The sequence below is a fragment of the Macaca fascicularis genome, chromosome 8, assembly GCF_037993035.2.
Source record: "Macaca fascicularis isolate 582-1 chromosome 8, T2T-MFA8v1.1".
In the NCBI taxonomy this organism is placed as follows: Eukaryota; Metazoa; Chordata; class Mammalia; order Primates; family Cercopithecidae; genus Macaca; species Macaca fascicularis.
Window position 1 is genome coordinate 103,901,495 of NC_088382.1, and position 16,428 is coordinate 103,917,922.

The window sequence follows — 16,428 nt, forward strand, 5'->3', positions numbered from 1 at the left end:
GAGAAGATGTGAAGGCAGAACACCAGGAAGTTCCATTCCAGCAAAAGGGCTGCATACAGCCACTGGATAGATGCCAAGTGATTAATGTCAAGCCGTATTAATGTCAGAAAGGAGAATCTGGTGAAAGCTTTGCCTGGCTAGATCTCGGGTTGGAAATCACTAGTTTCCTTTATTTTATTTCCCCCTAATCCTTTATAACTTCCTCTAATGCCTTAGTCAAGCTTAAGACCATGAGCCTCCAGGGAGCAAAGCGAGGCCCATCTGTTCAGTCAGGCATTTGCCAGACCAAAAATGTCAATCTAGCTTTTCCTGTAACAGCATTGAGATGACCCCAAATACTTCCCAACGGTATCAGCCAAAAATAACTTTGCATTACCGTGAATCGTGATTCCAAAGCAGAGATGTCAGGGATACCCTTTAAAACGGATAATGACTGGGCTATTGCTGGTGAGAAAAAAGAAAGAAAACAACAGGCATATGTCTCTTTGGAATGTGCTTGCTCTAAAGGCTGTATAAAAATAATCCTAATCATCTTGCTTGGGGAGGAAAACCAATCAAGAATGCCTTTTTTCAAATATTTTCTTTTATTATAAGACATATAGGTAAAAACTTGCATATTTTGAAAAAGATAGAAAATGGTAATAAAATGGATATTTTTCTTATTAAGAAATATGTTCATAAATATGCTTTATCAAATGTTAAAATGGTTATTTTGCAAAATAATAATAAATAGAGCAGAGCTGTGACATACAAGGATCAACCAAAGTACTGGAAGTTTTTATGCTATATGTTTTATAAAAATTCAGACTTCTGATTATACATTAAAAATTGACATTTTGCACTACAGGGTATCAATAATTTTGATTTTAAAAATATTTTTATGATGACTCCATGAATTCAAAACTAATAAAACATAAAAGGTGGTTTGACTAAATAGAATCTGATTCAAGTAATTTTCCCCTAAATAAGAAATTGTAAGATATAATTTTTGAGCCTATAAGGGATACATGTATCAGTTCCCAATTCTACACATCTCGGTGGGCACTGAACAAAAATTGTTTGCCAAGCCTTTGTTTCCAGCAAGGTCCACATTATTTCTTTTCACAGTTTGATGGAACAATAATAGTCACGATTCTGATGAGCCTAGTCCTACAATTCTAGCTCCATCGATCTTAGATTCATAGAAAGTTTTCCCTCCTTTGAAGAAACTCATTAACAGCTTTCTTATATTTGTTTATGACCCATTGGCCTCAAAGTCACATATCAGAACACTGGGCAAAATTTTTAATGCAAAAATTTCTTGTTCTAGGCATTCTTTGTAAGCTTTACTTCTCTACTATCCAGAAGAGAAGAAACACATGTGAACACCAAACACATCCTCTAACGAGTCTTGGATGTTCAAATAGCAAGGTCAGGCTTTTCCTGGAAATAAATACTCACTTTTTACAAAAATCTTCCATTTCCCATGCATCATGTTGCCCACAAGGCTAATACGTCAGCTCCCTGCTACAATGGGGGAAACCACAACTAACAACACTGAAGTATCCAATCTAATATAGATTATTGGTCCCAATGGCCTTCAACAATGTCCATCGAAGGGACATCTGGGTGACTCTGGGTTCCTAGAGTACAGAGAGGTCATGGCAGGATTTGGACTTGAGCTTGAAGGCCATATTCTTGTTGTTTTTGGCCACGATCTTGCCCCAGAAGCGCCTGGCTTTCCTGGGCATGCTCTCCTTCCTTTTCTGATAGGCCAGTCGCCGCTCATTCTTCTCCTTGCTGTCCCGCCGGAGGCGCACCTGCCGCACAATGCCCTCAAACAGCTCCTTCACGTTGTGCTGGACAGCTGCGGAGGTCTCGATGAACTTGCAGTCAAACACCACTGCACAGGCTCTCCCTTCTGGGAAGGAAAGAAAGAGGTGAGAGGGGCTGCAGAGCACAGTCCCGCACAGCACACAGTCAAGCTGGATGGTTCTTCGAGGTAACACTAAGTCAGCTGTATATGCAGTGGATAGAGGATGCTGCTGCAGCACGGGCCCTCCCAGGGCATGAATAGAAAATGTCTCACTGGAGGATCCTTGGAAGTAAGGGAGACAGGCTTTAGACCTGGCCCACCATATATTCACTGTCCGAAGGTCCATTTCATCAAATACAGTGATATTTGTTATAACAGTAAAAGCCATATCCTTAGTTTACTGCAGACTTACAATGTGCCAAGACCAAGGCTAAGTTGTTTATAAACGCTGTTTTCAATGTCCACAACAATCTTGGAAAATACATTATTATCCCTGTCGAATACATGAAGAAACTGAGGGGAGTCTCCTCTGCAGGTGAAGTTCACACAGCCTGTAAGTGGCAGTGAATCCAGGTCTGCTCAGTTCTCAAGCCCACACTCAACTCTTTCTCCTGACCCAGTTTCCAGAATTGGGAATAAGAATTCTACTACTTAGCTTTCCTCTCTTTAAAAGAAAATAAAAATAAAAATGAAAATAAAGCAATAATGAGATATCTTGGGAAAAAATTGAGAATTGTACAAATGTGTAATACAGTTAAATTATACAAGCTTTTCTGTGACAGTCTCAATTGCAAGTATCTCATTGTGTTCAATGACCACGCATCAAGTTTTGGTTTGGAAAAAAAATGATTACTGTAGACAGTTGTGTCCTAGTAGGAAGACATTCCCAAACTAGCATGTACATTGTCTTTATCAGGTGTCTTTCCTCCTCAGCAGGGCCTGGCAATGCAGTATTTTAGTTTTATAATTATATAAGGGATCAAATCTGAATTAGGCCAGTAAAATCTCAAGGGTTGTAAAAGCACTTGGGTGCCCACTCAGAAGACAGAGATTTTCCCTGAACTAAGTACGAAGAAGAATATGTGACCCCATCAGACTGATGCCTTAAATGAAATTTCAGAAGCCAGGGATGGGGAGTAGGAGAGTAGGACAGTGTTTCTAGGGCTTACAGGAACCAGAGTCAGCCAGAGTAGAATTCTTTTTCCTCAATGAAACTCTTTCTCATGGTTCCCCTAAATCAGAGTTCCCTATCCTTCTTGCATGAAGATGCTACTTTCCTTTCCCTGTACTCTTGGGAATTCCAGGAAACTCCTTAAAAGCGGGAAGATTAGCATCCTGCAGGTAGACCAGATGGACAAAGGAGAGTAACTAGTGTGGAGGAGACTGAGTGGGACTGTAGGAGTCTGAGAAACACACCTGAAATTTCACATAGCATCTTTATGAGTTCCTAGATCCAGCCTCGTGGAAGGAGGGAAGAACCTGTGTCTGAAGGAAAATGCACGTGATCCAGTGACTGTTTCTGCAGTATTGGCTCTGCTCCTCTTACCTGATACAGACACTTCCCGGCACCGCACTAAGTCACTTTTGTTGCCAACCAAAATTATGGGAATGTCCTCTGTCTGCCGAGCCCTGCGAAGCTGAATTCGTAGCTCAGATGCCTTCTCGAAGCTCGCTCGGTCTGTGATTGAGTAGACAATCAGGTATGCGTCCCCGACCTGCATGCAGTGGTCGTGGAGCCATTCATTTTCCCCCTAATGAAACAATAAGATCTTCTGTGAGTTCAGTTACATCAGGGAATGAAGCGTCAGTTTGCAAAAAAAAACACTATGTGTGTCCTAAAGTACCCTTGCTGACAGGAGGAAGGAAGAAAATCGCTTCCGACTCCCCAAAAGTATTGGTCTTCCATGCCTATAAGATGTCTGGTGGCTGTAAAAATTGCTAGCCTGTCCACTATTTATGCCAAAAAGTTTTTACTTTTCAATATCTTCTACAGCTTGATTTGATAAATTACACAACTACTCTGCCAAACAGCATTTCCAGCTTCTATTTAATCTACCATAATGAGCATTTTCTGACTTCCCAAAAACTCCCTTTTGCCTTTTCCAAGTGATGAGATTAAGAACAGTTTTGTGGGACTAGGAGGGTTTTCAATAAACAGAAGTTTAGCACATAGGTTCTGAAGTTTTTTTTTTTGTTTGTTTGTTTGTTTTTTTGAGACGGAGTCTTGCTCTGTCGCCCAGGCTGGAGTGCAGTGGCCGGATCTCAGCTCACTGCAAGCTCCGCCTCCCGGTTTACCCCATTCTCCTGCCTCAGCCTCCCGAGTAGCTGGGACTACAGGCGCCCGCCACCTCGCCCAGCTAGTTTTTCTTGTATTTTTTCGTAGAGACGGGGTTTCGCCGTGTTCACCAGGATGGTCTCTATCTCCTGACCTCGTGATCCGCCCGTCTCGGCCTCCCAAAGTGCTGGGATTACAGGCTTGAGCCACTGCGCCCAGCCAGGTTCTGAAGTTTTTTAAATCTTTAAAAAGCCAATGTTGAAGACTAGTATTGAGAATCTCAATATCTTCATATAAAATGGATTTATGTTATTTAAAGTAACTGTCCATGCCTGTTTGTATTTTCCCTAAAACAAACAAACTTTTTGGGTGTGTTTTTTAATAGAAGTAAAGGCAAGTCACTACAACTTGCTTGTTATTCAGAACTCATTTGTTAATGACCTGTTCCTTAGAACAGTCTCATCCTTCAGAAGTATGCTTTTAATCAAGAAAATGAGCCCACCTCATCTGGAACACCCACTATATAGGACAAGGTCACCCTCGCACCAAACAGTTTGTTGGAAGGAAAGCCCTGAAGGAATTTGGAGAGCTACAGGCTCTGCATACCTTATTTTCCCACATATCCAGGAGTATAATCGTTGCACTTTCCCCATCAACCATCAGGGTTCGTTCATATGTATCTTCTAGAAAAGAAAGAACAAAGATATTGGAGTCAGGCGAATATGCAACACTTCTCCATAAGAGAGTCAGGTAGAAAATTATGCTAGAACATAAACTTACTAAATATGCAATTAATTATGTAAGTATACAAATATTTTCAAAGGCAAATTACTATATTTTGTCACCTTCAACAACATTCTACATATAATTCCTCCAGTCCTTATCCAGCAGAACGTCTCTCTCGAACACATATCACTAAACCACATGGAGTAAAAGACATTTGTTTGCATCATTCCTGGACCTTTTGTATGGGAAAATCATTTATGAGGATAAACTTACTTAAGAGCTTTTGACTCAGATTCAATGGTTAATGCCATGGGGAAACGTTAACCACCCAGTGAAACTGTAAGCTGCATTTTCCTGAGTCCATTGTACCTTTCAGTGGGTAGTTACTGAACACTCACTAGCAATTTCAGGAGCTCTGAGCTCAGAGACATTGCTCCTCTTTGGACAAGTGCAAGAAAGAATCTTGAGACTCTCCCTGTTTTGGCTGTAGTTTTCTTCCTTTTCTTAAAAAAATGCTGTTCCCTAGGGCTTGTTTTCCCATCTTGAGTATAACAGAAATGCAGCCTCCAGCTCTACGTGGTAATGGAAACTTTCCTCCCTGCACTTGAGCCCAGATCGTGTGTAGGTGAAGGGCAAACACAGTACAGCGCAATGGGCCAAAACAGTTCCAGCCTGGAAAATCCAGGGAGCAGGCATAGAAAGGGGCGCAGTGGGATTTCTGCAAGTGGGATTTCACTCATCCCAATACCATTGAGCCCATCCCCACTCTATTTTCACAATGAGGTTTCCTGTTTTGAATTTCATCTTTTGAAAATTATGACTTTCATAATGATTTATCACTTTTCTTCTGGTTCTTTTCGTCTAGAATTTTTTCCCTCAAATATCCACAATGCCTGTTCCCTTACCTCCCTCTGGGAGAGGTGCTTCCTGGCCATCCATTTAAAATTGCAACACTTCTCTCCCACAGTATTCCTTCCCTGTTTTATATTTCTCCATCTCACCTATTGCCACCTAACATACAACACATTTAACTTACTCATTCTATTATTTTCTGTCCCTCCTGCCCCTCCTCGTACTGTTAGGGCAGACATTTGCATTTGTGCCGTTTACTGTGTCCCCCAGCACATTGGTACATTGCTGGTGCACAATAAAGTCTGTGCAGTGAACGAATGATAAATATAGCATTGTGGCTGCAAAAACAAGCAAACCTGAATTGGAATCCAGGTGCCATCACTTATGAACTCTGGGGGTCTGCGCCACTTGGGCTCTCTGAGCCTCAGTTTTCCTCATCTGTGCAATGGGATTGATAATAGTACTCACACCTTAGGGCTATGTGACAATTACCTATATTAAGTCTGGGCACAAAGTAGAAACTCAATCAGTGTTAGCCATTATCACTTCTTCAGGTGAAGGAAGCTGGTTCTTACCATACTCAGCACTTCCTCACTACAGATAAATCCTAGCTTAAGAGAGCTACATTGGAACCAGGGCACTTCTTGTTTTACAATAACGAGGGGTTTATGAAAAACACTGCTCCTGGTTTAATGCTTCATCATCTAAGAACTGGAATCAGGAGAGGTTTCCCTTCCTTACGCAAGGAAAACTTGGACAAATAAGAACAGAGTTAACCAGGGATGTCCCTGTCTTTCTGTGAGTTTCCCCACCTCCCACAGTGTCATTCTTCTAATCAGTAAGTGTTTGCCCCTGGGGAATTAAAACTCTGTCATGCCTATCGTGTGCCTTCTCACAATACGCAGAAGGAACGAGATCACAGTGGGACTATTTGGATTACGGGGGGTAGAGCCTCACAACCTCAACATGCAAATTAGACAATGCAATGGAGACCATCAGAGCCTGGGCAGCACAGAGCGGGGATGGCCTGACCGCTGCTTCCCTTCCCACCACAGGGGTCTTAGCTTTTCTCTAAAACCCCTCCCTGCACTCAGACAACTCCTTCAATGATGGAGGAACTTTCCCAGCTCACCACTCAGGTACAGGGAACTTGCTTGAGTGCCCAGTCATTCAAATAGAAACATACCGTGTTCCAATTGCTGATGGGAAAAGAAAAACCCAACTTTCTCCTGGCTTAAGAGATATCAGAACAAGTCTAGAGAAAAAGTGGACTAAGGATCACAGCCATGAAAGTAGAAACACGATGCTTTGCAAGCTCTGATCTTACCTTTGCCTGAAAATTACTGTGTTGGAGGCCTGGGAGGCTAAAACAATCCATCTCCTCCCTACTCAGCACGTGTGCTCTCCTTTTGATCCCCCACCCCAGTACATGAGTTTAGATACGGCCTCTGGCTATGTGCACCAGGACCCTTCCAGCACACATGGCATCCCAACTGAAGGCTCTCCCCTAACCAGGTGCAAGCCTGGGAGTAACCAGAGCTCCAGGTTTCTCTTCATCTAAGTTGCTCAGCTCATCTTTTATCCTTTTCAAGTGCTAATCAGGTGAGAAGGGAAGGAAAGGAATACCAGACTCTTGGAGAGCTCTTTGAAATTTGCTTCCCGTAAAGGTGTGGAGAAAGGTTTGGATACTGATTAGCCTCTGTGAAGCTTTTCAGTAATCTGGGTCTGGGGACACCCCCACTTCTCCAGTACACTGGAAGAAAGCTGGGGTGTCTGTCCACTCTCTATGTAGCAAGAGAACTCATGCTGATGGGGACGGACAGAGGTTCTACAAAGGGTGATGGTGGTCAGTAGCCACTTTCTCTAAACCAGTGTGTCTTTCCTCATTTGATCCCCCTGACAGACTCTCTCCTTAACCAAACTTTAGTCAGACTCCTCTGAATCCTCTTCTCTACCGGGCCTCCACCCTGGGCTTCCATTTCCATCCTGGCAGAATCCAGCTTTAGCAAGAATCCTGCTAAGTCAGTTTAGTGAGAATCCCCCACCTTCAATATCTGATCAAATTCCTCACCCACCACCTCTGATGTCTAAGTCCTTGGCCTGACTTCAGCAAGAATCCCCCCTAACCTTGACGTCTCCTCTTAGTAATTTTCCATCCTCTGCCCCCTCCCACCTGCTCCTTGGCCAAGTGCCCAGTTGTTCTTCTTGTATTTGGAGTTGAGCCCCATCTCTCCCCGCTATTGGGATGCCTATTGCAATGGTCCTGAATAAGGTCTTCCTTACCATGTTAATAATTTTTTTGTTAGCGCCTCTTGTGCTTGGAGGTGAGGCCCCTTCTGCCCGAGACTGGCTCTAGTGCTGTGTGTGGAACCCGCCCAAGTGTTCTCTCACTGCCAGAACCGACTCCTGCAGCACCTCTAAAGTTCCGAGACTCCAGCATCCCTCTCCCTGAAAACTTTCAACTGCTTCCAGCTTTCATAGCTCAGGGGATCCCAAGGAACCTCGGAATAAATGCCTGCTCTACAAATACTGTCTTCTCCTTTACTGGCCCAGTCCCCTCTGCACAGCTCCAAGGGCCCCAGCCAACAGTGACCAAAGTGGACAGGGGCCACAAGCAAGGAAACCGCCACTTTTGAAAGATAAGCACATCAAAAGGAAATGGTAGATTCAGAATCAGCTCTAACTAATGCTCATTTTGTACTTATTATGTGTCAGGCACCATGTTCCACGCTCAACATGTTATCTCCTTTAATCCTCGTAACACCCTATGAAGGAGGTATTACCCCAATTACACTAATGAGGCAGCTTGAGGAGGCTAAGTGGCTTCTCCAAGAGCACCCAGCTAAGTCAGTGTCACAGCTGTGTCTAAACCCATTCATCAAACCCCAAGCCCAATAAGACTTCCATACTTTGCTGTATATATGTGGTGTGCCTTCCCACCTAGCTCAGGGCTTCCAAATCCTACTTGTTCCTAGGGTTCAGCTCAGAGACCATCTTTTCCATGAACCTTATTTTATTTTATTTTATTTATTTTATTGAGATAGAGTTTCACTTTTGTTGCCCAGGCTGGAATGCAATGGCAAGATCTCAGCTTACTGCAACCTCCACCTCCTGGGTTTAAGCGACTCGCCTGTCTCAGCCTCCTGAGTAGCTGGGATTACAGGCACCTGCGGATTACAGGCACCTGCCACCATGCCCGGCTAATTTTTTGTATTTTTAGTAGAGATGGGGTTTTACCATGTTGGCCAGGCTGGTCTTGAACTCCTGACCTCAGGTGATCCACCTGCCTCAGCCTCCCAAAGTGTTGGGATTACAGGTGTGAGCCACCGTGCCCGGCCAACCACGAAGCTCTTAAATCCACAGTCAGAGGTAATGTTTTCACCTCTGAATTCCCACAGCACTCTCCTTACACCGCTTTCAAGACACCACATCCTATCTCAATTTCTACTTGGTGTATACATTATGCTCCATTGCATACTGTGAGCATCTCCGCAGAAGAAGCCCCATGACTATGACTCTTCGCATGTCCCCGGAGTGCCTCGCCAAGCTCTCTGCTATACATTCAGTAACTTCTTAGGAATGAATGAATGAATGGTATTCAGTGTGTACAGAGAGTCATAAGATTACTGCAGTATAATTATAACAATATCCATCTTTATTAGGAGAAATAATTATGAGAATATTATGTCGATTTTTTCTTATAGTAGATGCTGATTTAAAAAAAAAAAATGTAGGGGTGTGCCTTAGAAAACCTTCCTCTTGGGAAGCAAAGCCAACTAGTGATTCCAGCAGGTCCTACAGATTCTCTGTGTAAGAAGCTAGGGAAAGGATTCCCTTTCTCTCTTGTGATTGAACCCAAATCCTGTGTCTTTTCATGGTGCCCTGAAGCCCCAGGATCAGCCATGTGCCTGATGCCCAATCTGCTGTCATATTGGGCATCTCTGTCTCTCTCAACAAAGAAGTTCCCAAAATATCTGGGAAGCCTACCTTTCCAAATTCCAGGTATGAGTCAGTCTTCTTAACATTTTATGCCTATGGGAATAGTACCCTCTGGATACATACCACTCCATTCTAATGGACAAACATTTTTTTAAAGTCTACTATCCACTAACTTTTTTCAATTCTTCCCCTTAAAAACAAACCAAAAAAAACCTCCCAGTCGATCTCTTCCTTATGTCAATGCCCAAAGCACTGTATTGTTACTGCTTCAAGTATTAGTTAATGTGATCCTGCTCTGCAACATAGCCACTGACACTTAGCTCATTAAGGAGCATGGTATACCTCATCCATCACCATGTACCCCAGAGCTTAGGACAAGAGCCAGCTGCGTGGCTGATGCCCAGTGCGCTGTCATACTTAGTATTTGGAAGCTAAATCCTGGGGCTGCAGGGGGCCATGAAAAGACACAGGATTTGGGTTCAGTCACAACTAGATTTGAATCCTGGTCATGCCATGTACTAGTTTTTTCACCCTGGGAAAGTCACTTGACTTTGTAAGCCTCCATTTCTTCACCCATAAAATAGGTATATTAATGCCAGATTGATTCAAGTATTATCAAAAACATGTGTGGGAAGTACTTAGCACAGTGCCTGGCACATAGCAAGTTCCCCAGAAATGGTAAAATGAACTGAACTAAGATTATAAAATCCCAAATTCTAAATCTACCTTCCTTATTGGGTGATTCTGGATAAAGCTCTTGGTCCCCCTGAGACTTAGTTTGCTCATGAATACAAGAACTTTGTGAAGACCAAAATAAACATGAGCAGATATAAGGCACCTAACAATGTGCCTCTCCCATTGCAAACATTCACTCTAAATGTCAGTCCCTTCCTCCCATTTCTCTTTCCTAGCAAGTCACCTGGCAGCCTTTACAAAGAAGGAGGGAATCAATTGTACAACACTGGCCCTATTTCTCCCTTTACTCTTGTGAGATTCCAGGAGCCAGGAGAGAAATCAATGTTACATCAATGAGTCATCATTTATAGCCCACTTCCTGAGCTGCCTCATGAAGCAGTGAACTCCTTGACACTGAGACAGTCAAGAAGAATAAAACCTCCAGATGAGATGGGCTGTGGGTAGTGAGGAATAGTATTAATATGCATCAATGCAGGGGAGAACTGAGTCATCGCTGAGACACCTCCCTACTCTGTGATTCAGTTGTGAGTCGCGACAGAACACAGAACATGTGACTTGGGGAAACACTGAGCAGTGCTTCCTTTATTTCTGTAGCGGTGAATAGGGACACGTAACTACCCTGGTCGCATACCCTCAGACTGAAGCCGTGGCTGAAAGACACTTTATGGACGGCATTGGCTATCAGGATCTTCGTATTACTTAGCAGAACATAGGGCTGTACTTTACCCCTAGCTGAAGAATACATGCATTTTGAGATAATGTCACCTCAAAACAGTTTTGGAAATAGGCCAGGTTCCAATCAATAAATAGATGAAATAAAATTGTACAGGGAAAATTGTCTTGAAAAGCTGTCAGACTCTATACAAATTATCATTGTTATACTTCACATTTTAAAAAATTATTATACTATTTCAAATACAGATTTTGAACTATTTTACACCCACAAAAGTTTCTAATATTGGTAGAAGCAAACTGATCAAGCCATCCTAACAGCTTTTCCAACTGGCTTGTTTTAGGTATAACCATGGAAAAAGGCTGTGCCTATACTGAATTCCGGGAAGAATGTTCAAGTCAGAGTCAGCAGAAGTCAGAGGTGGGGCGCTGACCCTCTGGCTATGCCCTCTCTAATCAGCCTTCCCCCACCCATTTAGAATTGAAATCTGAAAAATTCCCTTTCTGGCCCAGGTTCAATAGATTTTGGTCCTGTCTACAAGCTTTTTCATTTTATTGCCCTGAGAGCCTGTGCTTGGGCTTTTCTGGAGACTCAGCTCCCCCATCAATTGTCCAAAATGCATAAACCTTAGCTCCCAACTCTGCAGGTAAATAAGCCACCCACCTTCGCTCTTTCTTCCTGGGCCACGCCTGATGGAAAGAAGCCCACTGGGGCTGGGACACCTACCTCCCAGCACCTCGCAGTCGCTGTCCATGCTGTCATGCACACCTGCAAAGATGTTGGCCAGAGTGGACTTGCCCACCCCCTGCTCCCCTATGAGCACCACTCGGTAGTAGGTGTTCCCTGACTCAGAGGAGATGACTGAGTCTGTGGAGTCAGAGGACCAGCTTCGGCGGCAGTGGTCCTCAGGGGCAGCAGAATGGCGGTTTCGGTGGCTGTACTGGTGGGGCTCTTTCTGGACCATCAGATGCCTGCCATCGGCTGGGATGCTCCAGCGCTGCTGCTGCGGCTGCATGCCCACAGTGCCCTGGCGCATGGTGACATTCAGAGTCATCGTTGGGTCCTGGGGAGCAAAGCAGCCAAGATGGCAGCATTAGTAAGCATGAGTGAGAGCTCTGCTCAAATACATGGTCAGTCATCAGTAATATTATATTAGATGAGATGAGAAGCAAGTATCCCTAACATAAAAAACACCAATTAAACAGTCTCCAAAGCCCAACAAGACAGGCTTTCAACTGGACACACACACACATACACACACACTGCCCACACTGTCAGTAACCAGCTCCTCAGGCAGACTGTCATTTGCATGGAAAAAATAATACTGTTAACATCAACCACTGCCCATGGGCTTACCCCTTCCTCAAAGCAGACCTGGATCAAAGAAGAGCTGCACTCGGAGCTGGCACAAAGGCAGCTGGAAAGAACCAGCAGCCTCCAGAGATGACTTGAAAAGCAACAAGTTAATGTTGCTGGGGACCAACTGGTCAGGTTAGCTGCTCTTGTCTAAACTTGGCTCTTAATTGCACCAGTGTCCAGCAGGTTTTGTGCCTCAGTGGGAAACACGTGGCAATGACATCACCCCCACCCCTCCCCACCGCAACCCTGGCTGGACTGGACAGGCACTTATTGGAACTTCCATGTTTAGTAAAGTTGCTTTGATGCTCTCCAGCTGCCTGGAGAGCATCCACCTGCCATTATTGGGGGTAGAGGGGAAATTTTCTGCTTAAAGTTTATGCCTCAGCTGTGCCCTCTTATCCACAGATGCCACTTTTAAAGCATCTCAGCTCCAAACCTAGACACCCTGGCAGAGAAATGATCTGCTCATGTTCAGACCTAGCAAATTTGCACAGAAAGTGCCTCATTCTTAACAAACCACGTCCATTCTCAAGAGTTCTTTAATTCAACTCAGATTCCTTTCTTGAGACAGAGTCTTGCTCTGTCACCCAGGCTGGAGTGTAGTGGCAGGATCACAGCTCACTGTAGCCTCCAACTCCACTTCAGCCTCCCAAGGAGCTGGGACTACAGACCTGCACCACCACGCCCACTAGTTTTTTTATTTTTATTTTTTGGTAGAGACGGTGGTCTCACAATGTTGCCCAGGCTGGTCTCCAACTCCTGGGGTCAAGTGATCCTCCTGCCTCGGCTTCCCAAAGTGCTGAGACCACAGGCCTGAGCCACCATTCTCAGCCCCCCTTCTTGAAGCAAATCAGAAGGCTGAAGACTACCCTAAATGATATTCAACAACTTCGCTACAACTTTCCCTTTGCAGACTGCCTCCCCTAGCCGGAAGGTCTGTTTTTCTGGCTACTGGCGACGAAGTGTAAGTAGGCACATTGCAATCAGCAAGATGCACAAACAGTGCTTTCCCACCCTCACCCCCACACTCCATACCCCAACACCTCGCCACTAACCAGGACCACCAGCTGGTTTTTTAGTCTCAAAAGCAGCACCTCAGTTGGCAGACTTACATTCAAACAACAAATACATAAAGCATCATTAAGGGCTGCCCTCTCTGACCACTCGATCTGTAGGAGGAGGTGACTGTCCTACCGAATTGAACTAAGGAACCTGCTGATGAGAAGCGACATCCTTTGCACTTGAAGCTCTGACCCCCACCAGAAAATCCCAGCACAGAACGCACGTTTCAGGGGTTCTTTTCTCAACTTCGAAAGTTCTGCGGGCTGGGAAACTCCCACTCTCTCCCTTCTCCGTCCCGGGCCGCCCCCCTTACTTGGCTCGGCCGGATCGGCGTCGGGGCGTCAGCGTATCGCGTGGGTCTGCGCTGGGATACCCGGGCCAAGGAGCGGGTAGTGCTGCGCTGTGCCCGCCGTCCGTGCCCGCCGCCTACAGCCGCCGCGGCCGGGCGGTTTATAACTAGCCCAGCCGACCCGCCGCGGGGCTTTTCCGTGACGTCAGCGCCCCCGCCGGGAGGGGGCGGCTCTGCAGCAAACTCGGAGTTGCAGCCACTTGGCTAAATCGGTTACTCGCAGTCACATGACCCCTTCTCTCTCCATTTAAAAAATAATGACAGTTCAATCCTGGGCCTCCTTTATTTTGTTTTATTTTCTTTTTTACCAGGTGAACACAGGAAAATGGAAAAATACTCTAAGTGCCACTTAATCGTCCTTCCCAGCAAAACACTTGCAAGCTAGCGGGATAAAGGATGGAGGGAGAAGCAGGTTTGAGTTGAGAGCTCAGCTTTGCCAAGAAAACAGGGATCAACCTGGAATGCGCAGAGACTTTAGCCTCCAGGATGAGACTGCAGCCACCTTGAATGGCCAAGGCTTGTTTTAACCGCATCTTCTGCAAGGAAGACAGCCTCTGTCACCTTCTCTCTGGATAGGGGGAAGCAGATGGAGCCCCACAAAGCTTTGTTTCCCTTCTCTGGCAAGGACCCAGAGAGAAGGGGCCAGAAAGAGGTGAGGAAAGAGGACAAGACCTTGAAAAGGGCAGTTTGGGAAAACAATTTAATTGAGGATCCAAGCAGATTGTGCTAAATGTTGTTGGCCCTGCTGCTCTGGGCCAGAATGCTGAGGCTTCTCAATCAGGGAATTTAATCAGCATCTCAATCACCAGCATCTCTGTACCAGGCTCCCTGGCAAGGCTACACCTTGGGCATGAGCCAATACAGCCTGGCCATGGGGAGGAGCACTGAGCCCACGGCCCCTATGAGAGACTCCTGTGAACAAAGGGCACAGGATAATAACTACTACTACCATTTACTATGTACCTCTGAGGACCTCTGCTTAGTAGGTACTGTTAGGCCTCCTGGGACCTTAATCCTTACTACACTCCTGCAAGGTGACTCAATTGCTACCCTCATTGTATGGAGGAGGAAGATGACATAGGGCCAGACAACTTGCCCAAGGTCATACTGCTGGTATAAGTGGCAGGGTCAGGACTCAAAGCCTGGTTTGCCTGAGTCTCTGCACTGCACCACTAAGTGAAGGATTTCAATGACCTCTTTCCGGGGACATGGGTATTTCCCAGATGCTGTGTTTAGAGATGATGCTGGCCTCTCCAACATACTCGTCCGCTTTTTCAGCCAGCTTCATCTCTGGGTTGGCTGGTGGCTCCGGGAAGCAGCCAAAGGCACCAGCATCTATTGAAGCAGTGGACTCTGCTGTGATTAGAGTCGATTCACAGTTATCCTGCAGGCATTTATCTGCTTTGGAAATTAGCTACATGACCAGCTGCTGAGACCTGCTAGGTCCCAAGCTAGCAAAGGTGGAATACACAGAGTAATGAAAACTTAGAATTCCTTTAGTCTCAGGTTTGTGGCCCCAATCTCCTACTTATCTTATACATAAGAAACCTGAGACCTAGAGAGATGATGACCGCTTAGGACATGGCAGAGCTGGAACTACAACCTGGGGATCATAATTCTCTGGATGCCCTTTGCTTCTGTCAAGTTTTTCTTCTGGGTTTAGCTGACAGGGAGTGGCTACAGATGTGGGGAAAGGGAAAAAGGAGGAGATGGGGGTGAGGAGAGATCATCTCCAAGGGTATATCACTGACTCCATTCTAAAACACATGTAGTTGATGAATAACCTGCGTTTCAAAATGTTCCATGCTTTTTCCATACTGACACTCCTACTCTGTCAACTGGTCTCAACAGAAACATTATAGGAGTAAAAACTAAGAAGAAATCAGTTTATAAGCATATGATATAGTTTCTTAGTTCTACTTGTGCCCATTGATAAGAACCTGATACTTCACACTCATAAGAACCTAATTCTGCCCAGGCGCGGTGGCTCATGCCTGTTATCCCAGCGCTTCGGGAGGCTGAGGAGGGTGGATCACGAGGTCAGGAGTTCGAGACCAGCCTGGCCAACATAGTGAAACCCTGTCTCTACTAAAAACACAAAAAAATAGCCGGGCGTGATGGCGGAAGCCTGTAATCCCAGCTACCCAGGAGGTTGAGGCAGGAGAATCACTTGAACTTGGGAGGTGGAGGTTGCAGTGAGCCAAAATCATGCCATTGCACTCCAGCTTGGGCAACAGAGCAAGACTCCATTTCAAACAAAAAGCTAATTCTATGCCTAGGCAATATCTACTATGAAATATTTGTCATTGGTATATGTGAAACATACAAAAGAAAATGAACTCCAAGGACTGGGGAAGGGGAAGGGGGCACATAGCAATGTTGTGTTTGGATAATAGAACAATTTTTAAATTTCTTAAATTGTTTGTCTCACAAGAAGCTACATGAACACAAACAAGAAAACTAAGAGTCTTGACTGAATAACAGTTAAGTTGGAGTAACTATTTAGAGAAAAATCTTAGTTATACTTCACAAAAAGCACATCTGAGAGCCAAATCTCATCTAGCCAAGTCCCAGATCCCTCAACCAAGATTCCAGCTCACTGGGATCATCTTGAGGGTGTGGAACTGGAGAGAAAAAGTAGAATCAGGGCATTTGGGTAAGTGGCAAGTTTTGAAGAGGAAAAATTGGCAGAATGTTGTTTC

General features: G+C 44.9%; 1 protein-coding gene across 4 annotated transcripts; it reads right to left on the reverse strand.

The window, feature by feature from the left end:
- Positions 1–565: 565 nt before the first annotated feature.
- Positions 566–13,805, reverse strand: GEM (GTP binding protein overexpressed in skeletal muscle). 4 transcript variants are annotated; one of them, XM_005563707.4, is made up of 5 exons: positions 13,691–13,805; positions 11,683–12,019; positions 4,677–4,753; positions 3,342–3,546; positions 566–1,900 (listed from the first exon to the last, which is right to left on the reverse strand). In XM_005563707.4, exons 2-5 carry the CDS (start codon positions 12,008–12,010, stop codon positions 1,623–1,625), a joined length of 888 nt encoding a protein of 295 aa, XP_005563764.1. In that variant the 5' UTR covers positions 12,011–12,019; positions 13,691–13,805; the 3' UTR covers positions 566–1,622. The 4 variants fall into 4 exon arrangements, with proteins under 4 accessions (XP_005563764.1, XP_065375518.1, XP_065375519.1 ...); XM_065519446.1 differs by having other exon boundaries at positions 13,601–13,805; XM_065519447.2 differs by having other exon boundaries at positions 13,510–13,805.
- Positions 13,806–16,428: the final 2,623 nt, after the last annotated feature.